Raw genomic sequence first — 26,857 nt, forward strand, 5'->3', positions numbered from 1 at the left:
ACTGCCAACTGTGGAGTTGGAACTCGCTATCCCCCTAACGCAAGATGATAGCTAAGTGGCACAAACCGCACAGCTGTTTGCTCGGTCGGAGATTTTAATCTTGTGTGGTTAATGCCACTGCCTTGGAGACTGGGTGTTTTGTTTGTCTATACACACAACACACCACACTACCAACCATAACAGATACACGCAATAGTGAATACAATACTCACACATAATAATAATAATCCACATAAGGTGCCAACCTCAATTGATTGGGAAAAGGCCAGACAGAATAAGAAGGTAATGGAGATTTTGGCAATACAAGGGTACGCAAGCAATTTTTAATTATTAGTTAAGTTGTGGAGAGAACAACATTCAAGGTACCTTGCTGTGAGTGTTCTTGATTTTACTTTAAAAATGAGGGTTGGAGGGAGTCAACAATAATTTTCAAAATGCGGCTGTGTGTACGAACAACTCTACAGTACCGTCTTCTCAGTAGTCTACAGAGAAAAATGAAGTAGTGGTAACTAAAAAACTTGGTATTGGCACCATCATCACGTATATCATTAGATAGTTTATAGAAAAGTCCTTTTTCAAAACGATCTTTCAACACATGATGTGAACCTACATTGCTTTCCCTTCTTTCATTTCGACAATAATAAGAGCAGCAATAGACACTCCTCTGCCTGAGAATTCTTCATGAAAACTAGCACTAGGCCGGGGAAGGCGGCTACGTAGTGCGGCCAGCTACCGTACGGCGACGCGGAATCCACCTAAACTACTCTGTAGCCGATTCCTGTCGCCTAGTGTGAAGCGGCCCTAATTCCTCACTGTTACAGAACAGTTATCAGGTCGAGTTTTAAATATTCTACTTTGTGGCTCAAAATTAAGACCTAACTTCACTGAAGGGCTTCTAAAACTCGGAAGTAGAGAACTAGGCCAAATGGCACAATTGAGATTCCAGAGAACCGGATTTCAACAAATATTCAACGAGATTAACTTCTTTTCATCCAAGTGAGAGAACAATGTTTTCCAAAATAGCAATTTCTTGCCCATGAAACAAACAAGTTAACATCATCAACCAATAGGTTCTGAATAGTTTCAAAGGTGACCAAATAATGTACGTCAGCACTGACTCCAAAGTGTGTGATGATGTTAATGACTCAGTAAGGATGGTTTGTACAAAGGAACGACATTGAATCTACAGAAGCTAGACAAAAATATTGTTCATGCAGAAGTTCAGACGGGCTCAGTTCCAGGAAGAAATTGTTTTATTCCAGCACCTGTGAATATGAGTATACTATTTGCTCTTAAATGGAGGCAATTTAGTCTAAAAGTAGACTTCTCTGTCAAAATGAATAAACCACCAGGATAAACTTTAAAGTTGGGATGAATCTCTCTACTACAGCATTTTGGACAGTTGTACATAGCTTTCTCAAAAGTACTCACGTCCATAGACTTCAAAGTAAAACTCCAAGCTACAACTGCACTCAATATGATTTGTAAGGAAATACTATAATACCTGTTTTGATTCCATTCAAATGCAGTTTAAAACCTGGAAAGTGCAACTTTTATTCAGAAAATTTAGGCATATTAATAGTCCATTTAGAATTTCCAATTGCTTTATAGATAGTAATTTTGATTGTCAAAGACAGACATTAAGTACTAGTCATTATATAAATATTATCGCTGAGGAAGAGAATGTATGTTTTTCTCAAAACATGTACGATGAATAAATAAGATTAATTAACATAAAGTGTATTGGCAAGGCGGATCTTTCCAGCATCCTGTTTTAAATAGTTATGCAAGTCAATACAAGAATAAAAAGCACCTATTATGGTCAAATTAATCAACAGGATAGCATTGATGGTGATTGCGAACGTGACACACTGTACAGATCCCTGTGGTATCCCATTTTATTGAATGTAATATTGAGAATAAGCATTCCTACTCAGCTGGAGTGACATGAAGTTCTCAATAAACATAGGTAAATTACGGCAAAATCCTCACTGGTGTAGTGTGGAGATAATCCCATATCACCAAGTAGTGTCATAAGCTTTTTCCAGGTCAAAAAATATGGTGACTAGGTGTTCCTTCTGGGGAAAGGCCTCCTGAAAGGTGCTTTCCAGTCTGGCCAGATGATCAGTGGGAGACTGGTGAGAGTGAAAACCACACTGGTAGTTACTTCATATATTTTAAAAATAGTAATAAATGAACTAAGTCAGTTAATTCTTAAACAAGAATTTGAAAGGTTGAAATATATATTTTACCAAGCAAGTGCCTGTGTGATTTGCATTCTCTGAGCCAGTGCAGGTAAAAAAAAATTCATTTTAGGAAATAGAAGTATTATTTCCATACATTCAGCATCAAGCAATTACTGTACATAAACTATTCCTGGTTCACTGTTTGCAAGATAGTGTCACCGCTTTCACCAACATGTGATACACTCCATCAGTCATCTAACCTCTTATGTTTAATTCCTGTCTGTTCTTCGACCTTCACAATATTATGAAATTGAGCGATTGCCAGTGCTGTCATAGCCCGCTCTGGAATAGGGATGTATTGAAACACTACCGATAGATGTCGCACGAGTGGTACACAGTATGCGCTTGTTGATCGTCATTTGTTCCTATATGTTCTTAATGCATGTTGCCTAGTTAACTGAAGTTAAAGTTTTAATACTGTATATTGCAATGGCAGGAAAGAAAAAAAGAAAAAAACTGTTTTGCCTGAATATTGCACTATTTCAATGTTTCAAAATCAAAGTCAATCGTATTCATACTGCACCATACAGTGTCCAGTACAGGCATATAAAAATTTCTCCAGCAGCTCAGATGATCTCAGGGTTTGATTGTAATATTATCTTAGTTTAACTTGGGATCTGAAGATAGTTGGTACGGTGCGCATGAAGTTACAGTACATCGTTTCATCAGATGGACGTCTACATCCTACGTACCAGGTTAATCGACATAACGAGCACGAAAATGCATCTCCCTTACATCTACAATCTTATACTAGCATTACTATCTACAAATAACTGCACCACCCGTCTATCTTATCTGCATGGTTTATTATAATCTAAATTAAAATATTGTGGGAAGAGAGAATGTAAAGAAAATAACTGTTTTGTTAATCTTGAAATCAAAATAACCATCATGAAAACATTCTATTTAGAATTAGGGTACGATTCTGTTCTAAACCTGATCACAACTTGCTTGACATGAGCTAACTGGGATAAAATATTTATTTTGCTAACTGAGATTATTTATATTACAATGGAATCAACTGTCTTTTAACTTCTCCTTAAACAATCTTGTTCCCAAATGCATCTTCCCATTCTTATGAAAATGAATTTACTTTTGACTTCTAAATTGATCACTCAATATGGTTATACAAGGTCTTTTTTATGGCTTGCTCCGTGTGTCAGGGGAACACGCACGGAAGGCGATAGCCGGGTGACTCATTTGCCAAGAGATATATTGCTCTGAGTGGTCCTGCGGAGCCAGCTAAACAAAAGACCTTGTATATCAAGATAACCTTTGAATGAATTACTACCTTTCTTGTTCTTTGCTACGCAAAATCTTGCATTTAATAACCTAACTGTATTTTACTTGATCATCATCATCATCATCATCAATGTCCCACTCCAGTCGTCCGGGTGTGGTTAAAAAGCCTCCTCCAATCCTTTTCTGTCCTTCCACTTTTCCTGCTCCATTACTTCTGCCACATCCAATCCAGCTCCTCTAATGTCCTTCCAAATCTGATCCATCCACCTTCTCGGTCTTCCAACTGGTCTCTTTTCCTTAAATTCTCTTTCCAATTACCTTCTTCCTACCCGTTCCTTTCCCATCCTTTCTACATGTCTGAACTATCTCAGTCTTGCTTTCTGTGTGTTCTATACTAACGGCTCTATATTTAGCTCTTCTCTGATTTTTATATTTTGAATTCTATCTCTTCTTGTCTTTTTTAACCAATGTTCTTAAAAATGTCATTTCTACTACTTGGATCTTACTATCTTGTCTCTTATTAGTTACCAGCATTTCTAGTCCATATGTTACAATTGGTATGAAATAATGTTTATATAATGTTAATTTCGTTCTCTTCGGTACTTTGTCATCCCATAAAAGCTCTCTGACTTGATGATAAAATGTTGTACCTTTACTTAGTCTGTTATTAATTTCAGGATTGATTTCATTACTTCCATTCATAATGCTACCCAGATACGTAAACTGTTCTACATTCTCTAACCGTTCTCCATTTATGTTCACTTGGCTTCTCTTTTTCTCTCTTCCACAGTGCACGACTACAGTTTTCTTTTCATTAATTACCATTCCAAACTCCTTCAGATTTTCATTCCAAATGTCCAGTCTCCTTTGTACTTCCTTTTCTCCCTTTCCCCAAATCACCACATCATCTGCAAATACCAAAGCATTCACTCCATTTTACTTGATATACTCCAAATATACAAAGAAGGTAATCCCAAAAATAAGGTCTCCTATTTTTTTTTATAAATACATAGACCTGTTTATTTCTACAATGGTTTACATCATTTTACAGCTTGAATATTTAGCTATTTTTCTAAATGATCCCCATTTCAGTCGATGCATTTTTGTAGACGCCGTGACAGTTTTTGTATGCCCACGTCATACCAGCTCGCCGCCATGCTGTTTGGGAAGTTGTGAACCTCATCTTTCACCTCATCATCGGTGCTGGCAATCCATCTTGCGCACACCTTCCGGTATTTAAAATTTTCCGTTAAAATTCTCCGAGCGGCGCATCGGGAAACCTCAGGAACCAAAGTGCAGCGATCATCCAGGGTGATCCACCGATCTTCAAGCATGATTTACTCAACCTTCACGACTGTCTCGACGGAAATTGACGGTCTCCCGCTCCTTTGTTCGTTGTGAACTTCAGTCCGACCGGCTGCAAACTCTCTACACCACTTACGAACAATTTTGATATCCATGCACTTGGTGGTAACATCCAACAGGAGCTCCATTCTCAACGGCTGCCAAGCCAAGACTGAGTGCCTCAGCGCGGCGTGCGCATGTTTACATGCGAGCACGGGAAACACTCTTCACAATATTGTGACTAACAGCCACACGAACAAGAGTTCTGAATTTATAAAAAAATAGGAGACCTTATTTTTGTGATTACCCTCGTATATCATAAACTTCGAATCACATAATCTCTAACAGAACACTAGTCCTATCCATTCCTAATTGATCACAGCTCGATTATGAGAATACTAGCTTATTTATCCATGTGGTGTAACATCCTCCTTACATATATTCAGCAATCTAAATCCTTTCAACAGCTCAACTATGACTATCCATGAAAACATTATTCATTTCATCCATGTGTTTGAGTCATCAGTCCATAGACTGGTTTGATGCAGCCCTCCATGCTACCCTATCCTGTGCTAACCTTTTCATTTCTACGTAACTATTGCATCCTACATCTGCTCTAATCTGCTTGTCATATTCATACCTTGGTCTACCCCTACCGTTCTTACCACCTACACTTCCTTCAAAAACCAACTGAACAAGTCCTGGGTGTCTCAAGATGTGTCCTATCATTCTATCTCTTCGTCTTGTCAAATTTAGCCAAATCGATCTCCTCTCACCAATTCGATACAGTATCTCTTCATTCGTGATTTGATCTATCCATCTCACCTTCAGCATTCTTCTGTAACACCACATTTCAAAAGCTTCTATTCTCTTTCTTTCTGAGTTAGTTATCGTCCATGTTTCACTTCCATACAATGCCACGCTCCACACGAAAGTCTTCAAAAACATCTTTCTAATTCCGATATCAATGTTTGAAGTGAGCAAATTTCTTTTAGTAAGAAAGCTCTTCCTTGCTCATGCTAGTCTGCATTTTATGTCCTCCTTACTTCTGCCATCGTTAGTTATTTTACTACCCAAGTAACAATATTCATCTACTTCCTTTAAGACTTCATTTCCTAATCTAATATTTCCTGCATCACCTGCCTTCGTTTGACTGCACTCCATTACTTTTGTTTTGGACTTATTTATTTTCATCTTGTACTCCTTACCCAAGACTTCATCCATACCATTCAGCAACTTTTCGAGATCTTCTGCAGTCTCAGATAAAATAACAATATCATCGGCAAATCTCAAGGTTTTGATTTCCTCTCCTTGGACTGTGATTCCCTTTCCAAATTTCTCTTTGATTTCCTTTACTGCCTGTTCTATGTAAACATTGAAAAGGAGAGGTGACAAACTGCAGCCTTGCCGCACTCCTTTCTGGATTGCTGCTTCTTTTTCAAAGCCCTCAATTCTTATCACTGCAGACTGATTTTTATACAGATTGTAGATGATTCTTCGTTCTCGGTATCTGATCCCTATCATCTTTAGAATCATAAATAGCTTGGTCCAATCAACATTATCGAATGCCTTTTCTAGATCTACGAATGCCATGTACGTGGGCTTGTCCTTCTTGATTCGATCCTCTAAGATCAGACTTAAAGTCAGCATTGCTTCACGTGTTCCTACATTTCTTCTGAAGCCAAATTGATCTTCTCCCAACTCAGCTTCAACTTGTTTTTCCATTCTTCTGTAAATAATACGTGTTAAAATTTTCCAGGCATGAGATACTAAACTAATGGTGCGGTAGTTTTCACACCTGTCAGCACCGGCTTTCTTGGGAATAGGTATAACAACATTCTGCCGAAAATCGGATGGGACTTCTCCTGTCTCATACATCTTGCACACTAAATGAAATAACCTTGCCATGCTGGTTTCTCCTAAGGCAGTCAGTAATTCAGAGGGAATGTCATCAATTCCAGGTGCCTTGTTCCTATTTAGGTCACTCACAGCTCTGTCAAACTCTGGCCTCAAAATTGGGTCTCCCATTTCATCAGCATCAACAGCCTCTTCATGTTCCAGAACCAAATTATCTACAACTTTACCTTGATACAACTGTTGGATAAGTTCCTGCCATCTTTCTGCTTTGTCTTCTTTCCCTAGAAGTGGCTTTCCATCTGAGCTCTTAATATTCATACACCTAGATTTCCTTTCTCCAAAGGTTTCCTTGATTTTCCTGTATGCAGCATCTACCTTTCCCAGGACCATACAGCCTTCGACATCCTTGCACTTCTCCTTCAGCCATTCTTCCTTAGCTACCTTGCACTTTCTATCCACTTGATTCTTTAATCGCCTGTATTCTTTTCTGCCCTCTTCATTTCTAGCATTCTTGTATTTTTGTCGTTCATCAATCAGGTCTAGTATTTCCTGAGTTATCCACTGATTCTTACTTGATCTTTTCTTCCTTCCTAACATCTCTTCAGCAGCCCTACTGACTTCATTTTTCATGACTCTCCACTCTTCCTCTATAGTGTTTCCTTCAGCCTTTTCATTTAGCCCTTGTGCAACATGTTCCTTGAAACAATCCCTCACTCTCTTTTCTTTCAACTTGTCTAGATCCCATCTTCTTGCATTCTTTCCTTTCTTCAATTTCTTCAACTTCAGATGGCATTTCATGACCAACAAGTTGTGGTCAGAGTCCACGTCTGCTCCTGGGAAAGTTTTGCAATCCAACACCTGGTTTCTGAATCTCTGCCTAATCATAATGAAGTCTATTTGATACCTTCCAGTGTCTCCAGGTCTCATCCATGTATACAGCCGTCGTTTGTGGTGTTTGAACCAAGTATTGGCAAGGACTAAATTATGATCAGTGCAGAATTCGACCAGCTGACTTCCTCATTCGTTCCTTTGTCCCAATCCAAATTCTCCTACTGTACTACCTTCTCTTCCTTGGCCTACCACTGCATTCCAGTCTCCCATCACAATTAGATTCTCGTCACCTTTTACATATTGTATTAAATCTGCTATTTCCTCATATATTCTTTCGATTTCTTCATCATCCGCTGAACTAGTAGGCATATAGACCTGCACTATTGTGGTGCGCATTGGTCTGGTGTCTATCTTGACGACAATAATTCTTTCACTATGCTGGTTGTAGTAGCTTACCTGCTGCCCTATTTTCTTATTCATTATTAAACCAACTCCTGCATTTCCCCTGTTTGATTTTGTGTTGATAATTCGGTAGTCGCCTGACCAAAAATCTTGTTCTTCCTGCCAACGTACTTCACTTATACCAACTACATCTAACTTTAGCCTATCCATCTCCCTTTTCAGATTCTCTAACCTACCACAGCGATTCAAACTTCCGACTTGCAGAATGTCAGTATCCATCTTCCAGTATCCATATATTATGAATATTATTATGTGAATACACATTCGAGATGTTTATAGTAAGTAACCCTTAGCATACCAATCTTTATTTCAAACATATGGTTTCTATCTGATGGACTTGGCTTGATATACACTCCTTTGGGTTAGATAAGCAGTCATAATATTCCTTCAATCCTTCGATGAGATTTCCTTCTACTACATATTTGTACTCGACCCAGTCTTAAGCTACTCATATTCTGCGTTATTTCCAATTCTTCTCTGCCTTCCTAATATCTATACCCTTCAACAACTATTCATTTCCTTCATTATAATATGTAGCTTACTTATTTCAACTCTGATCCTTCCTTAACATATCCATTCCTTCTCAAATATCTCAATCTCTTCTTATATAATGTTTCCCTCGAAGTAAAATGCTCAAATATAGCTATTTCAACTACAATAGATCCATGATATCTCTTCACAATGATATTTAACTTCCTAACCTAACATAACATTATTTCATACCGTACTTCTCAATTCACATCTACTTCTCAATAGAAAGATCGTTTTATGTTGTAGTAAACATTACCTAACTCATACTATCATTCCAGGATTGCCATTGCATTGCTCCTTGCTTTATACACACTGACCGGGCGAGATGGCTGTGCGGTTAGGAGCGCGCAGCTGTGAGCTCGCATCCGGGAGATAATGGGTTCGAGACCCACTGTCGGCAGCCCTGAAGATGGTTTTCCGTGGCTTCCCATTTTCACACCAGGCAAATGCTGGGGCCGTACCTTAATTAAGGCCACAGCCGCTAGCTTCCAATTCCTAGGCCTTTCCTGTCCCATCGTCGCCATAAGACCTATCTGTGTCGGTGCGACGTAAAAGAAATAGCAAACAAATATACTCATTGAAAGTTACTCCAATCTTATATATAGATTCTCATTGAGGTTATATGTGCGAGAGCTTGACTTTTAGGTTAAATTACGCTGGTTATAACAATATTACAAGTACATCTCTATGGTTATATATTCTAAACATTATTATTCATCAATTCAATTAAGAATTTTGGATCAAGAAACTTAGCTTTTCATTCTGTGGTCCAGGATGATCTAGCCACAATCCATCCTACAGCTGCTGCATTCGGTCGATTGGGAACCAGTCAGCTGGCTCCACGTTCAGATCAGGTGGGCTGGCTCCAGCGTAACGAAAACATCTCTGAGAATGCCCGCTGCCCATCTAGTATGATATCATTTTCTTCTTTCTTGAGCTCATGGTAAAAGAATACACATGTGAGATAGGTCGATTCATGATCATCATCATCATCATCATCATCATCATCCTAAACCATCTCCAGTTTCCCGGGTGTGGTATATAAGTTTCCTCCATCTCTTCCTGTCCTTGTACCATTCTTCCTCCACCAACTTGTCCCAATCATCACCTCTCAGCAGTACATCGTTCTTAACTCTTAAAATACTGACAAATATGAATGCCTGTCTGCCTTCAATATCAATTGAAATTGCTCCCTTATATACTACAATGGCTATGATATTGTTTCTGAGTTCATTTCTATTTTAAAATAAGATTTGATTTACTATTCTTCCTGTTTCGTTGTGCTATTATTTTTTTTTTTTTTTTTTCTTTCTTGAATGTATCTTCTAAATATGCTTGGCAATCTTGCTACTATGCTGGTCAATGCTGATTTTGGCTTATGTATGATAACGTATGATGACTTTACGTCTGATCTTAGAGGATCGGATCAAGAAGACAAGCCCACGTACATGGCATTCGTAGATCTAGAAGATAGGGATCAGATACCGAGAATGAAGAATCATCTACAATCTGTATAAAAATCAGTCTGCAGTGATAAGAATTGAGGGCTTTGAAAAAGAAGCAGCAATCCAGAAAGGAGTGTGGCAAGGCTGCAGTTTATCCCCTCTCCTTTTCAATGTTTACATAGAACAGGCAGTAAAGGAAATCAAAGAGAAATTTGGAAAAGGAATCACAGTCCAAGGAGAGGAAATCAAAACCTTGAGATTTGCCGATGATATTGTTATTTTATCTGAGACTGCAGAAGATCTCGAAAAGTTGCTGAATGGTATGGATGAAGTCATGGGTAAGGAGTACAAGATGAAAATAAATAAGTCCAAAACAAAAGTAATGGAATGCAGTCGAACGAAGGCAGGTGATGCAGGAAATATTAGATTAGGAAATGAAGTCTTAAAGGAAGTAGATGAATATTGTTACTTGGGTAGTAAAATAACTAACGATGGCAGAAGTAAGGAGGACATAAAATGCAGACTAGCACAAGCAAGGAAGAGCTTTCTTAAGAAAAGAAATTTGCTCACTTCAAATATTGATATCGGAATTAGAAAGATGTTTTTGAAGACTTTCGTGTGGAGCGTGGCATTGTATGGAAGTAAAACATGGACGATAACTAGCCCAGAAAGAAAGAGAATAGAAGCTTTTGAAATGTGGTGGTGCAGAAGAATGCTGAAGGTGAGATGGATAGATTGAATCACGAATGAAGAGATACTGAATCGAATTGGTGAGAGGAGATCGATTTGGCTAAATTTGACGAGAAGAAGAGATAGAATGATAGGACACATCTTGAGACACCCAGGACTTGTTCAGTTGGTTTTTGAAGGAAGTGTAGGTGGTAAGAACGGTAGGGGTAGACCAAGGTATGAATATGACAAGCAGATTAGAGCAGATGTAGGATGCAATAGTTACGTAGAAATGAAAAGGTTAACACAGGATAGGGTGGCGTGGAGTGCTGCATCAAACCAGTCTATGGACTGATGACTCAAACAACAACATGATAACGTATTTAGCTTACTTGATTTCTCTCTTCTTGTTCAGTGAGAGTATAACTTCTTTCTAACAGATACACTTCTTTCTTCTCCATTTTCTTCCTTTCTTGATTGAAGATTACTTATTTTCATGTAATATCTGCGAGTAACGCGATTGACGAATGTGTCATCTATTTGAGTTTGTTTTTTAAACAATCTGATTCTGATTTCTTTTTTTTAATTTTCACCACCATAGCGATTATGCTCTTTTAACTTCAGCCCTATAGACCTCTGAACCATGCTGTATATGCATTTGCTCAGTTTAATTTCATTTTGACCGGGCATGTTGGCCGTGCGGTTAGGAACGCGTAGCCGTGAGCTTGCATCCGGGAGATAGTGGGTTCGAACCCCACTGTCGGCAGCCCTGAAGGTGGTTTTCCGTGGCTTCCCATTTTCACAGCAGGCAAATGCTGGGGCTCTACCTGAATTAAGGCCATGGCCACTTCCTTCCCACTCCTAGCCCTTTCCTATCTCATCGTCGCCTTAAGACCTATCTGTGTCGGTGCGACGTAAAGCAACTAGAAAAAAAAAATCATTTTGCGTAACTTTTATTTACTCTGACTTGGCGAAATCTTACATTACAGAAAGTCCAATAGTACAATGCCATCAATTTCCTATGGAGGAGCCCTTCTGTAAAAAGTGATTGCATGCGCTTTGTAGATAGGACTAAAGAAATAAAACTGCGACTCATAATATCAATGTCTGTTCGAAGCATTTTGCAGTTTGCAGTTGAAGATTTTGTCATTACTGAAATGAGTTAATGAGATAATTAATTCTATTTAAGAAATAATTTTACAATAAGTTAGTGATCTCCTGAATAGTTAATATGACCTATTTCAATAATTTTAGCCAGGCTGATAAGCTCGTAGGGTAGAGCGCTGGTCTTCTTCTAAGACCAACCTGACAGGTTCGATCCTGGCTCAGTCCAGTGGTATTTACAGGTGCTCAAACACGTCAGCCTTGTGTCTGTAGATTTACTGGCACGTAAAAGAACTCCTGCGAGACAAACTGCCGGCACCTTGAAGTCTCCAAAAATCGTAAAAGTAGTAAGTGTGACATAAAAACAATAATGTCATTTATTATTATTCGATAAGCCTTTGTGGCTTATGTGGTAGTGCACAGGCCTCTCACCGCTGGGTTCCGTGGTTCAAATCCCGGTCACACTATGCGAGATTTGTGCTGGACAAAGCAGAGGTGGGACAGGTTTTTCTCCGGGTACTCCACTTTTCCCTGTCATTGTTCATTCCAGTAACACTCTACAATTTCATTTCATTTGTCAGCCATTAATCGTTGCCTCAGAGGAGTGTGACAGGCTTCAGCAGCTGGCACAATGCCTATACTCGCCGCTAGATGGGGGCTTCATTCATTCCATTCCTGACCCGGTCGAATGACTGGAAACAGGCTGAGGATTTTCCTTTTCAGTATTATTTAATCATTTTAGATCAAAGACAAAGACTTAAGGAGAATGCTGTATCTTCGATATTTTCATGGATTGGCACCAGCCTCTTGGAAATAATCCAGAGATCAAGAAGAATTTAGAATTAGGGAAGCAGCCATAACACCGTGTGAGGTGGTGTACCCTGAATAACAGAGTGACCTATAATTTGACACAGGAGCACCATCAATTCCAGACTTCCTGAACATGAGATAATCAATTCCGAATTTAAAATATTTATATCTGTCTTATGACCTGAAACAACGTCATGAAACTCGTGCACTGAAGGGAAATTCAATTCAGTAGTACTGGATGTAAGCTCTGTTACTGCAGTTATACCAATATCGCGTTTTATGTACGCCTCTAACTTAATATATACCGACCGTATTAGGCATGTTTTCAAAAGGCTATTTGCACGTAAAAAATTCTATCTTAACAAAAACATTAAAAGTAGAGGTTTGTTACTTTTAGTTCTTCCCTTTCATTCAACTTGCTTCTTTCCGGATAATTTTCCAGCCTTTTCCTTCAACTCCGCTTTCAAATCCGCTATCGTCATTGCACCTATATTATTTCCCATCTATTTCAAAACATCAGCGGAAAATATGATTTTCCTGCATTTAAAGTAACAGTATAGTTTTGATGACTATAAATTCAGAAATACTCCATACAAGTCTCATGTAAAACAATCAAGAAACAGAAAGTGCATACTGTGTATACCATTGCGCTGCCTAGCAGACAGGTTTTGCGTGATACATCCCTAGTTCTTGTAAGGGATGAGTGAGTCAGGCCGGAGACCTCCCAGCCAGCTTGGTGGGCATAGCCGGTCTCTTGTATCATACTGTGGGCCTTCTTGAAGACAAGAGGAAAATATTCCTTTTCTGGCTGTACCCAGAAAATTCCACTACTTCATTACCAGGGATATAAAAGTATGCTCGTTGCAAACAGTTGCTGTGGTGATGGTGGTGGTAGTGGAGTAGTGAGTGTTTCACCAGAGTAGAGTAATGGTTGGCACAATGTCAGTAGTGTTGGAGTGTTTTTGCTATGCTGTGGAACAGTCATGTAATTGTGGGTTGGCTGTGCATTAATTTAATTTACTGCGTTGTGTGAGTGATGGACTTCTCTGGAGTCAAACCAAGAAACAGTCATCATGCATCGCGACTGCTAACAGACTGTGATTGATTTTGAGTGCATGAAGCTGCTGAGTGGAGTGACCGATTGTGTGAACCAACGTGAAAGGTGAGCTGTCAATCAAGCTTACTGAAGGGATTGCCATTCCAGGTAAATATCAGAGCTGGCGACCTACTGTGAGGAGAAGAAACTTGGTAAACAGCCACTAGTTAGGAAACTGCTGTCATCCATTCTCAAATATAACTGTGTATAAATTGGGCCATCCTAAATTAAATTACTGTAGATCGATAATATTGTTACGAATAAAACAGTCTGTTTTAAGTGTGCAAAGGCTAGGAAGTCTTTCATAGCACTACCTCTCTTTAGCTAATATCTTCATGGAGATAGAACACTTCCTTTGTCAGGAGCTTATAAACGTTTTGAACCTTAAAACAGCAATTACCATTACGGTTAAACTACTCCAACATACCACTAATTGTGAGTGTTTACCGGAAACTAATCCCTCCTGAAATTGGCTTGTAGCTATACTCAGTCAAGCCATTTACCGGTAATGGTTTGTTTCATATACCCTGTGCTGTTTATTATTTCTGTTTATTTATGTTAGAAGTGTCAACTTTAAAAAATGTGTTTTGAGTTTTTACCATATGGTTCTCTAGGTTGGAAGTTAAAATAGGGAAAGGATTAGTTAACTACATCCTATTTTAATCTCACATGACTGTTCTTATCATGCTTCTTGTATTATTTCCAATGTTAATTTCTCAAATATTCTAAATAAAAACTTACGTTTTACAGGTGGTCTGCCATTTCTCCTCATATCACTAGGAGGAAACTGTTTCCGCCTGACATCAGCAGGTGGGAACTGTCTTGATCGTACATCCGGGGGTGGAAACTGTTTTGGTTTCACATCTGGAGGAGGAAACTGTTTAGGCTTTAAGTCAGGAGGAGGAAATTGTTTAGGTTTCACATTTGAAGATATCGATGACATTTTCCCTCGGTCATTCTGAGAACCTGATTGTTGAGATTTATTGATATTCTGGACTCTGGCAGGCAAGCCACCACCTGATACCGATCTCTGACCAAGTAAGTTTGGTCGATTTGTCATACTCTCTTTCCTGGCAGGTTCATTACTGGCAGCCCCTTTGTTACCTTGTTTTGATGGAGTTATGTCTTTGCTTCCAGGCTTCATAGAAGGTTTTGTAGCCAAATTAGGTTCACTGGTACTTTTAAGCGCCCTCTCATCTCTAATTTTCCTTTCTGCAGCTTCTCTTCGTTCTTGCAATTTAGCTGAAAGACTTTCTTGAAGTTTTTTACTATAACCTGACAACTGAGGTTTTCTATTGTTTGCATCATTATTTCTCTTTTGTTCTTCATAAATTCTATCTGAATTGACCTGTTTCAAAGAGTTTGAAGATTGTACACTATTACTCTTTAGTCTATCCTGACTTTGATTCTGATATTTGACTTCTCGGCCATCTGTTGCTTTACGAATGGAGTCACTACTGCTTGATTTTATTAATTTTGGCCGAGACTTATCATCATTTGTTTCAGTCTTCTTTAAGAGTTTAGCATCTGTCTTGCCATCCCTGTTACTTGTTGCTCTGTCTCTATCATCCCTTGAGATCATTCCATTCTGTTTTGAAGCCTTTGATTGGTGATACTCCTCCCTACTTGGTATTCTTTGTTGTGAGTGAGATCTATCCTCCCTATAATCATTTAATTTTGGAATTTTGTGAGGAGTTTCTTCTCTCCTTGAATCATTTCCCCTGGAGAACTTTGATGTCCTTTCATTGTCATTTGCTTTAGGAATTCTCTGCAGAGAATCACTAAGCCTTTCATCTTTACTAAATGTTTTTGTAATTCTATCCCTGTTATCATTTTGCTGTTCATCTCTCTTAAATGATTTTGTTATGGAACTGTTATACCTTTCATCTCTACCATTTACTTTAGGAACTCTCTGGCCATAATCGCTTTGTCTTTCATCCCTACTAGAGCTTGATTTTGAAACTTTCTGCCCATCATTAACTTGTCTTTCATCTTTCGAACTATTACTATAGGTACTGTTCACTTTAGAAGTTCTTCCCCCGGATTCAGAGGTCCTTTCTCCCACATTACTCCCTTTAGAAATTTTTCTTCCACCATCGTCTGGTTTTTCATACCTGCTATTGTTACTACTATTGTTCAACTTTGGTATTTGATGTCCATATTCGCTCTGCCTTTCAAACCTGTTATTATTTGTATTAAAAGTTCTATGACCAGAATCATATCGTCTTTCATCTCTACTACTGTTTACCTTAGGACTTCTTTGTCCAGTATCAGCGTGCCTTTCATCATTGTAACCACTTAATTTAGGAATTCTCTGTCCAGAATCATTTTGCCTTTCATCTCTACTACTATTCATTTTGGAAATTCGCTGTCCAGAATCATTCGGCCTTTCATCTCTATTACTATTCATTTTATGATTTCTCTGTCCAGAATCATTTTGCCTTTCATCTCTACTACTATTCATTTTGGGAATTCTCTGTCCAGAATCATTTTGCCTTTCATCTCTATTACTATTCATTTTATGATTTCTCTGTCCAGAATCATTTTGCCTTTCATCTCTACTACTATTCATTCTGGGAATTCTCTGTCCAGAATCATTTTGCCTTTCATCTCTACTACTATTCATTTTAGGAATTCTCTGTCCAGAATCATTTTGCCTTTCATCTCTACTACTATTCATTTTAGGAATTCTCTGTCCATAATCATTCTGCCTTTCATCTCTACTACTGTTCAATTTAGGAATTCTCTGTCCAGAATCATTCTGCCTTTCATCTCTACTACTATTTATTTTATGACCTCTCTGCCCAGAATCACTCTGCCTTTCATCCCTACCACTGTTTATTTTAGGAATTCTTTGTCCAGAATCAGCTTGCCTGTCATCCCTACTTCCATTTAATTTAGGAATTCTTTGTCCACTATCAGTTTGCCTCTCATCCCTATTTAGTTTGGGAATTCTCTGTCCAGAATCACCTCTTCTTTCTTCCCTTTCACTTTCACTTAATTTTCGAATTCTTTGAGAAGGTATTCCACGATTTCCACCACTTCTGCCAGCTTCTTCCTTCCTCCGTCGCCATTCCTGTTCCTTCAAATATTCCATTTTCTGTTTTTTTGTCATTGGTCGTTCATCTTCCTCCTCCTTGATACGAGGTTCCACCTTGATAGGCTCAAACTGTTTCTTTTCAGCCAACTTAAGTAGTTCTTGGAAGTCTATAGGAGGTGGAGCAGGTCTTTTAGGCTTAACTGGTTTACTTGGTGCTCTTTCCTCTTCTTCTTCTTCATATTCTTCTTCCTCCTCTTCTCGTCTTCTGCCTTTACGGCTGTCATCTAAGTCCCTCAAATCTGAACTTGAGTAATTGAGTGTCGTGTCTCCATCATCTACATCCTTTCCTTTATCTTTTGATTTTCTCTTTCTTTTGTGTGGCATCATTTCTTCTTCCTTTTGCCTCTCAAGTGCAGCCTTGACACGGTCCTAAAATGACATAGAAAATATATTACACAAAAGTACAAAGTTTCTTTATTAGTGCAAAATAATCAGCACACAGAAGGGAAGGAACAGAGGGATCATACGAGGGTTGGGGCAAAAGTCATGGCAACTATTTTTTTTCTTGAAGATACCAGTCTGGTTGGAAAATGTGACATACACAGATGAAAGGACAAGGTGTTAACTACATGTGTGAACAAAGAATAGCACTGAAATATCGTAACACACTAATTTATTATGGTAGTATACAGGGCAAAATAGCCTTCCCGGTGGAAAAGAATGACAACACAGTACACAAAGTTGACATGACAAACCTGGGCCTAAAGACCCTCAAAGTAGTCCCCTGCTACATGCTGCCAACAATGTGGGAGGCGCTGAATACCATCTGCCTCAGCATTTGCTGCACCATGTGTGAATCGGATCACCTGTTGGCGCACAGCATTAGCAATGTCCTCTCGTGTTTCAAACCGCCTACCACGTAGTGGTTCCTTAATCTTTCGAATGAGATCAAAATCACAGGGTGAAATGTCGGGAGAGTACGGTGGGTGCTCCAGTTCTTCCCATCCCCAACGTTGCAGCAGCTGCCCTACACACTCTGCTTTATGTGGTTTTGCATTGTCGTGCAGGATTATTGCACTGTCCACAAGATCCAGACGTTTCTCCCGAACACCACATCATACCTGTCGCACCAGGAAGTCCCTGTAGTACTGTGCGGTCACTGTTCTGCCATTCAAATTCACACTGTACTTATACTAGTTTATCTTTACAGATAACAGCAGCTCCATACACGAACACAGACAAGAGGGAGGTCGTTACCAACACTCATTTTAATTGAATTTAAAATTCAAGACTTCACAATCTGCTTTAAAACTCACCAAAAATTATATCAACAGTTGAACCGCAACAGTACTTGACTATCTTATGACATGGGTTTTTGCCACGAACATACATGACATATACTAGCCAAATAGAACATTATCAACTTATGCAACCAAATCAATGTTACACAGATGTGTAAGAACCACAAGGAAGCCTGAAGAAGGAACTCCACAGAGCATGAAGTTTTAAAATTTTAACAAGTGTTTTAACATATATGTACTTTATATTTTAGTGTTTAAACCTATCAAGTGTTTTATACTACGTTTCGTGTATTTTAATATGTTTTGTGTGTTTAATGTGCTTAATGTCACGTAATAAGTTTTTAGTTTATTGTAGCCTTTCACCGCCACATTGGTCAGAGACACCATTTCAATCCCACATAGACAAAACAATATGACAATACACTTTATCTTTAACCCCAATAGACATCCGGATGCTCTGATCAATAACAACATCTTTGTCACGTACATTAACGTCTAATGGTTACAATATTGTAATATATCAGCTGATGATGGATATAAATAGCCAAAACTGATACTGATGTGAATCTGTTCATAATACATAAAATTTGGTTCCGTCGGCGAGAATACACAACATTACTGTACACCATTGTTTTTCATTACCACCTGTTCTAATGGTAACACTTCTCATACCCTTAACATTCTCAGTCCTGTCCACTGGCATTTCAAAGTAGACGGGCATCTGATCTGCATTGCCAATTTGGGAAAGCAAATATGCATTTTCCTTCTGCAACTGAATTATGTGACGCTGAAACGACAATAATTTCTCATCGTAGGCACCAAGAAGACGCCGTGAAATTGAGGTATGCCTTCGTATGCTCAACCCATTTCTTTTATAAAAATTACAAACTCATCCTCGGCTTGCCTTAAACCCTTCCAATGAAAGTTCCTTTGCAATCTCTAATGCCTTTATCTGACACATTTCGGTTGACACACCATATCCCGATTCCAGCCTTTCTGTCACGTATTTATAAAGTATTTTTTCAATTTCTGGAAACTGTACACTCAGTCCATGAAAAGCTCTACGATCACCACTACATGTTAATAGCACATTTTTCTTCTTTCTCCAATTGCGAATACACGACTCGTCAATATCGTATTTTCTACCGGCAGCACAATTTTCAATAATTTTGGCTTCCCAAACTCCTTTCAGTTTCTCACTCGCAGTAAAAGATCACAAACGCTTTGTGGAATTCATGTTGAGACTCCGAGAACATGCGTGAGACTGACGCCAAGCACGGAAGTAGCGTATACTGAGAGCGGAGAGAGCATTGTTGCCAAGCCGCGCCGGCGGTGATGCCCGATTTACGTGCATTCGGAAAGATAAATTTCCCAAAATTTTAAATAAGACCCGCACCCAATTTTTGAAAAAACGCTGCGAGTGGTATTCGAGATTATACGGTATTAGATCCCTATCTTGGCCAGGGGTATACGTGTACATGGACAATTTTTACAATAGTGTAGGCTTAGCCAAGGAACTGCATGAATGAAAAACAGCTGTATGTGGGGCAATAAGACAGAATAAGGGACTTAATACGGAATTCAGTGAAAGGCAGAAGAAGTTGAAAACAGGAGAATTAACTTTCGATAGGGAGAATGAAGTACTGCTATGTTCATGGAAGGACAAGAAGTAATTACCATGGTTTCAACTGTACATTCTGCAGAAATGGCTGAAGTACTAAACAGGTTTAAGAAAATAAAAATGAAACCTGTAAGCATTATTGATTATAATCAGTATATGCACGGAGTGGATACAGCCAACCAGTATTTGGCAATGTATACATTCATGCAAAAAAACAGTGAAATGACCAAAAAAAAAAGTTTTTCTACATTTGCAGTGTACATTTTATAATGCATTCAGGATTTTCCAAAAATATGTAGGCAATATGTAGAAACTTTTTACAAGACAGTGAACATGAAGAACCATCAGAAGCCGCGAGTATTTCTGTGTTGCCGGTCCCATCTCACTCTTCAGTAGGTTCATCAGCATCTATGTGTAGTCCACCGGTGCAACCCCCTAAGCGAACTCCGGCTAATGATCGACTTGATAGGAAAATAAAAGAGCATATGCTTCATAAAATCCCAGGCATGAAATAGGACAATTTCCCAACCAGACGTGCAGAGTGTGCATGAAAAGCAACGTCCGGCATGAAACCAGGTGGTTCTGAAGAAAGTGCGGTGTCCCTCTCCATTCAGGAAAATATCAAACCCAGTACCATAGCCTCAAGCACTACTAGTAATCATACTCAAGGTATGTTAAAATTTTCAATATTGTACCTACAATTGTTTTCGTACAGTAACATTTAATGCAAAATAGTGCACCATAGAGATGAGGGGATTTTAAAAGGCTGGGCTGGAGGTTTAAATGACCCGCTGAGGAGCTGGTAGTCAACGTGTTAAGTCACCTCTTATGATAGGCACAGTACACCCGAGGTATTATTCAACTGCCCCAATCCACAGGGGGTGCTGTTTCGTTGAAAGCAGTCATTAAAACATGGACTAAAGTGGATTCTTCTAAATCTCTATATTTCTTCTACACTGTTGTTGTTTACTGATAAATGTTGATAAACGTTAGTGATTTTTAGCTTTGCTTGCTTATACATAGGTCAAACACGTGTCTGAGGAAAAATCTTTTCCAAAGGAAATTTCTAAGAACCTCCAGATCAAAAGTCTGAAGATAGGTAAAACTTGGCAGCAAATTATTATCTTTAGAAAATAATGTGTCAGCTTAGTTATACTTTTTTTAGCTCAGTCATAAGTGATTGAAGGTGAATAGATATTTTAAAAATACATCGTTATGTGCACATTTGAAGTTAGCTACTATACTTCGTAGGAAGTCAGAATGACATTGGTGCCATATATTTTTTCTTCTAAATCTATCTTATGCGGTTATAATAGACGTTGGTAAACATTTGTGATTTTTAACTTTGTTACTTGTAGTTTTATGTGTGTGGGTCGAATGTGTGTTTGTGCCTTAAATGTTTTCTCAGATGATAAATAATATAATTTCTTTGTAAACTCAGTTAATTTTGAATACAATAGTTCTTCTTCACGGAAATTATCGGCCTTAATTTTTTTTAAACCCGAACTTATGCCCATCGCCTTTCTATTGTTTCACAGCAGACAGGAAATCCACGGCACGGGTGTTGGTCCAAAACAACCGCTATGTTGGATTCTGCATTATGGTCTGATATATTGTAGCTGGTCTTGAGCGAGCTTTCCCCGACATTCAAAGGTGCTGTTGACGTCGAGTAATAATACCCCACAACTGGTGTAAAAAAATATTGGAAGAACATGTTTTCATAATATGTGTACCGATAGTAGTTGTTAACTCCTTAGAAATAAAGGCTGAAGCAAACGATTGCTTAATTTTAATACTAGGTACTGAAATACAATAAGAACATGATGCTTCTCCTTCTCAAGATACAGCAGTGTGCACAACTAATTTCAGAGGTTAGGTTATGTACTTTCACATCTGGTTAAGTTTCAGAAAGGCTGTTCCCATGTAAATTTATAGTGAGCTTGAATTTATAGGGAGCCTGAAATATGTTTTCATAATACGTACACGGTAAACCTAGGTCAAGTGATCACATTTGAAGTAAGAAAATGGAAAAGTTTGCCAAACGCCTCTGGAGTGATGCTATTACAATGTTTAAGAATGAAACTGAATATCCATGTTCTGACTATTGGAATTAGAAACCACTGTGCTAATGAGCAAGCGACTGTTTGGAAAACGTCTGCAAACCGATTGCTGTTTCATACCGGTTTTAATGTGTTTTTGTGCGAGTTTGGTATCTTTTCCGACTTTTATGGAAAAACGTGTATAACCTTATAAGAACCACCTTAAACCAAAGCAGTATTGAATTCAATGACAAAAATCTACTGTCAGGAGGAAGGGTCCCCATTATCAGGAATAATAGCGAACATATTCGTAACTAAAAATTGAAAACAATTTCTTAACCAACCACAAAACGTAGAAGGGACCAAATTTTAAGAGGTGTGCAACTAAAAGAAGCTACAGAAGGAGGATTATGGAAGCACTTAGTTCATTTGAAGAGGCTAGCAGACTGAACTTTAAAAGACGTTACAGTGAACAATGAAGATGTATGTATGAGATAATGATCCATCATCTATCAACCACATTTCCTTGTGTATGTAGTGAGGACCAATAACCACAGCCTTGAGCAATTATTCAGCGATTTCTGCAAATAGCATAGGTCTGTTAATCTGATGACAGTGTAAAGAAACAAATTTATTACGCTGTACCCAAGCATGCCTTTGTTTAATACATTTATTTATTTTCAAAGAACAATCTGAGCCAAAACTAGTTATGGTGCAATACAGGTCTCTTGCTCCGATAACAGGGGCAGTTTAACATAAGAGGAATCTTCAGCACAAATAGTACAAATTTGCAACTACAGTACAGTGTGTAGGATAGATACCTCCTTGTTTTATTGCTGCCACTGTGTATATAATGTGTGATGGTGCAATTTATGTTAATACAGGCAAATATTTCTGGAAAAGATGTGTTTTCTACTGAAACCTTGATTTAAGGTAAACACTCATTCAAAGTTTAAAAAATCAGGTCTCTGTAAAAATGCTAAATAGGGCTTCTATTGTAGCTGTTTTACAATATTCAACCCATTAAACAATGATAGGTGAGCCAGTTTACAAAACTAGACCCCAGAAGAATTGTAAAAAAAAAAAAGGTGCTTCTAATAATATGGCCAGGGACTGTACGTTTCAACTCTACTGTACTGTTTACAATTCAACTCTGACCAACCACTTTCTGACAGCAATCCATAGGCAAACAGAACCAACAGTTACTCAGAAAAGTCTGAGTTTCTGGAATGTTCACTGGTGTACTTAATCCTTCTTAAAAAAAAAAAAAAAAAGTGACTGTGCACCTGAACAAGGCAAGGGAATAAGGGAATAATACATCAAGACCCTTATATTTCTCACCTTCGTTGAATTGAGATCCTTATATACTGGCTTTGATGACCTTTCGGGAAACAGTGGCTCTTCGGCAGGTGCACTCTTATACTTGTCCATTAACTTATTATAAAAGGCAGAAGCTTCCTGAGAAACATATCCATAATCATCTTCATCAGGCTGACAAGGTCCTGAAAGATAAAACGACACTTTATAATTACAAGAAAATTGTGATATATACTTCCTCTGTTCAAACATAATACTCACACTTCCTTAGACAGATATTTATTGACAATGAATGAACACAAAAAATAATTTATAAAGCAGCATTGTAATTATAAAATGAAAACATTACCGGCAGAAATCTCCGATTACTTAGTATTTTGTACTGACTACAGCAGCACATTACATGTTACAATTCTACTAAATTTAAATCAACATAACATTTTTAATATTAAATTATTAACTTCGGAGTCCCCATTAATTTCAAAAAATACAACTCCTGCCCTGCCCGTACCCACAATCCCACCACTATCAACAACACATAAACTTAACACCCCACCTAACCCCCCCACCTCCACCACATCCACCTCCCATATTCTCACACCGTTATAATACCAGAAGCACAAGTAACAAGTATCAAAACTCTGATTAACTCTATAATCTCATACTTTTAATACTTTATTCTCCTCCTTATTACAGACTTCAAACCAAAATCTCTGTAAAAAAAAAAAAAAAACACAGCTACTTACCATCGAACACACTTCCTCACTCTTACATGCTTTAAAAGGACTAAACTTACCTTTTCAAAAAAAAAAAAAATTGGAATAATCATAAAATCTTTCCCTCATTATTATTCTAATTTCAAGCCGTTTAAGATTTAGTTTGATTTCCTACACTCTCAATCCTTTGCTGAACACCTTTTAGCAGTATTAACTGTTCCCACAGAATTACATTGTTATAGCTACTTATAACTCAACTACTTGCCATCGAACACACTTCCTCTATTACAGAATTAAAAAAAAAAAAAAATTATTTGCTTCGCCACACTATTAATGCTACAATTTGATTTCTTAAACCCTTTACAGAACACCTTTTAACGAAATTAACTGAGTTCTTATAGAACTTTATAATTATGGATGTTTACTGTCACACTTTCCCTCGCTCCCGCATCGTAGTTCGAGAGGAAGGCTAATTTATCTCCTCACAAAAGAATGACTATAGACTGGACCTAACTTTTATTTGAAATCCACTTGATACTGATGATATCGTTTCTCTTTATATTGTTCTAAGAATTGAATTCATTTCCCGCTACCCGCCACGGCCAATAGCATATAAACATGGCACACCGCTTCGACCCTCTCCTCCATTAATCTCACATCATCTGTAACACTAGTAACTTAAATATCAGTCATTTCAACGCTATCACAGCAACTATTTAACACTATTACAGTTGAAAATAAATGAAATTACACACAAATGTCAACCAATTTCAACATTAATAATGAGGTAAGTGATTTTACACACTTCGATTTCTCTTTAAACTCTCCTTTCATTCAAATTCATTCTTTAACACATAAATCTCCTACTGTTACAGACTTCAAACCAAATTTCCCTTTTGACTCCATACAAGAGGCTACAGTCGCTCCTTCCAGCTAATATTTAACACAGCTACTTACCATCAAGCACTCTTCTTCACTCATGCTCCTAGAAGACTGCAGTTTCATCTCTTCACACGAGAGTTACAACAGTCTACCAATTTTTTAAAAAATGTTATTATAAACCCCATGGTTCATGTTTGTGAGTTACTGTAGTCACGCCCTAGTTCGTGAACCATGGGCAACGGCTGAGTGGCCTAGTAAGTGGTCCTGAGAGTCAGCATACCAGTTGCTATGGAATGGGAGTGGGCATCTCGGACATATTCTGAGTCATGGCCCTTCTTGTGCTCAGGCGGCTAGGACTATACAATTCACCAGTGGTCCATAACCCGTTAGAGGAGAGATCCTCACTTGGACTATGTGCAAGTAGGGTAGCATCCTGCTTCATGAATTTACCAAGCTCAGAACATTTTAAACAAGTCTCGGACCTATGGGAGTAATGGAGTCCCACTCCCATTTGACAGGCAAGGGACTCCTTGGAAACAACTTGGCGAACGAAATGGAATTCGATGGGGAGCTATCAATATTAATGGAGCTTATGGAAGAAAAAAGGTAGAACTGGCTGAGTCAGCAAAGAGGATGAATCTGGATGAGGTAGGAATAAGTGATATTCGGGTAAGGGGAGATAACGAGGAAGAGATAGGAGATTATAAAGTGTACTTGACGGGTGTTAGAAAGGGAAGGGCAGAGTCTGGGGTAGGGCTCTTCATCAGGAATACCATTGCACACAACATAGTTTCTGTTAGGCATGTAAATGAGCGAATGATGTGGGTAGATTTGTCAGTCGAAGGAATTAGGACAAGAATTGTGTCCGTGTATTCACCATGTGAGGGTGCAGATGAGGATGAAGTTGACAAGTTTTATGAAGCATTGAGTGACATCGTGGTCAGGGTCAACAGGAAGGACAGAATAGTGCTAATGGGTGATTTCAATGCAAGAGTTGCGAATAGAACTGAAGGATACAAAAGGGTGATTGGTAAATGTGGGGAAGATATGGAAGCTAATGGGAATGGGAAGCGTTTGCTGGACTTCTGTGCTAGTATGGGTTTAGCAGTTACGAATACCTTATTCAAGCATAAGGCTATTCACCGCTACACATGGAAGGCTAGGGGTACCAGATCCATAATAGACTATATCTTAACAGACTTTGAATTCAGGAAATCTGTTAGGAATGTAAGAGTTTTTCGCGGATTTTTCGATGATACAGACCAATATCTGATCTAGTCCGACTCGTTGGCTGAATGGTCAGCGTACTGGCCTTCAGTTCAGAGGGTCCCGGGTTCGATTCCCGGCAGGGTCGGGAATTTTAACCAGCATTGGTTAATTTCTCTGGCACGGGGGCTGGGAGTATGTATAGTCTTCATCATCATTTCATCCTCATCACGACGCGCAGGTCGCCTACGGGAGTCAAATCAAAAGACCTGCATTTGGCGAGCCGAACATGTCCTCGGACACTCCCGGCACTAAAAGCCATACGCCATTTCATTTTTACTATCTGATCTGTAGTGAACTAAGTATCTCTAGGCCTAGGGTAGAGAAAGTGAAATCTGTCTGCAAACGTATAAGGGTAGAAAATCTCCAGGATGAGGAAATTAGACAGAAGTACATGGATATGATTAGTGAGAAGTTTCGAACAGTAGACAGTAATTTAAAGTCAGCTCGGGGCCGTGATGGTAAAGTTCTGTGTGGTAATGGATATAATTTTATTCCTTATTATTGGCCCCGATGTGCGGAGAAGGACTCACTTCTACCGAGGTAAGTGTGCATCTGACTTTAAATTCTGAAGCATTTAAATTTATTATACCATCTAAGGAATGCTTATTAAGTTTCAACAAATCTTTTACCAAGAGATACAAATCAAGTGTGCTATTTACAAGAAATGATATTTTAAGATTTTATAAGCAAAACTGGTATTTTCCAAGAATATCAACAAGAGAAGTATGGACAATTTAACTGTTTTATCTGTCTTATGACTTACAATTTTAACAAAATTTCGAAGATCTTATTTTAACACGTTGAGTGCCGAGCCGATTGTAGCACACTATTCCACTGGTGCCAGGCATGTTTTTGAATTGCATTCCGCTGGTGCCAAAGCAATTGTACGCGTTGTAGACTGTTTATATAATCTTGGGATGTATTTATATGATGTACTAAGTAAATTTTATCTCACCATACCATGGTCATGCGTGACGCCATATGGTGTCACATCAATTTTTAGGAAAGATAACATATAGCGTGACGCCATATGGT

General features: G+C 38.5%; 1 protein-coding gene across 1 annotated transcript in view; it reads right to left on the reverse strand.

Annotated features, from left to right (window-relative positions):
- LOC136867107 (protein SPT2 homolog) overlaps nt 1–26,857 on the reverse strand; it is a 165,253-nt gene that overhangs the window by 81,364 nt on the left and 57,032 nt on the right. The window contains exons 4-5 of the mRNA XM_067144213.2: nt 22,980–23,140; nt 14,379–17,106 (exon numbers count right to left, since the gene is read on the reverse strand). Of these exons, the coding sequence (XP_067000314.2) occupies nt 14,379–17,106; nt 22,980–23,140 (2,889 nt within the window). The remainder of the gene's footprint in view (nt 1–14,378; nt 17,107–22,979; nt 23,141–26,857) is intronic.

This window comes from Anabrus simplex, chromosome 3, assembly GCF_040414725.1.
Source record: "Anabrus simplex isolate iqAnaSimp1 chromosome 3, ASM4041472v1, whole genome shotgun sequence".
Classification (NCBI taxonomy): domain Eukaryota; kingdom Metazoa; phylum Arthropoda; class Insecta; order Orthoptera; family Tettigoniidae; genus Anabrus; species Anabrus simplex.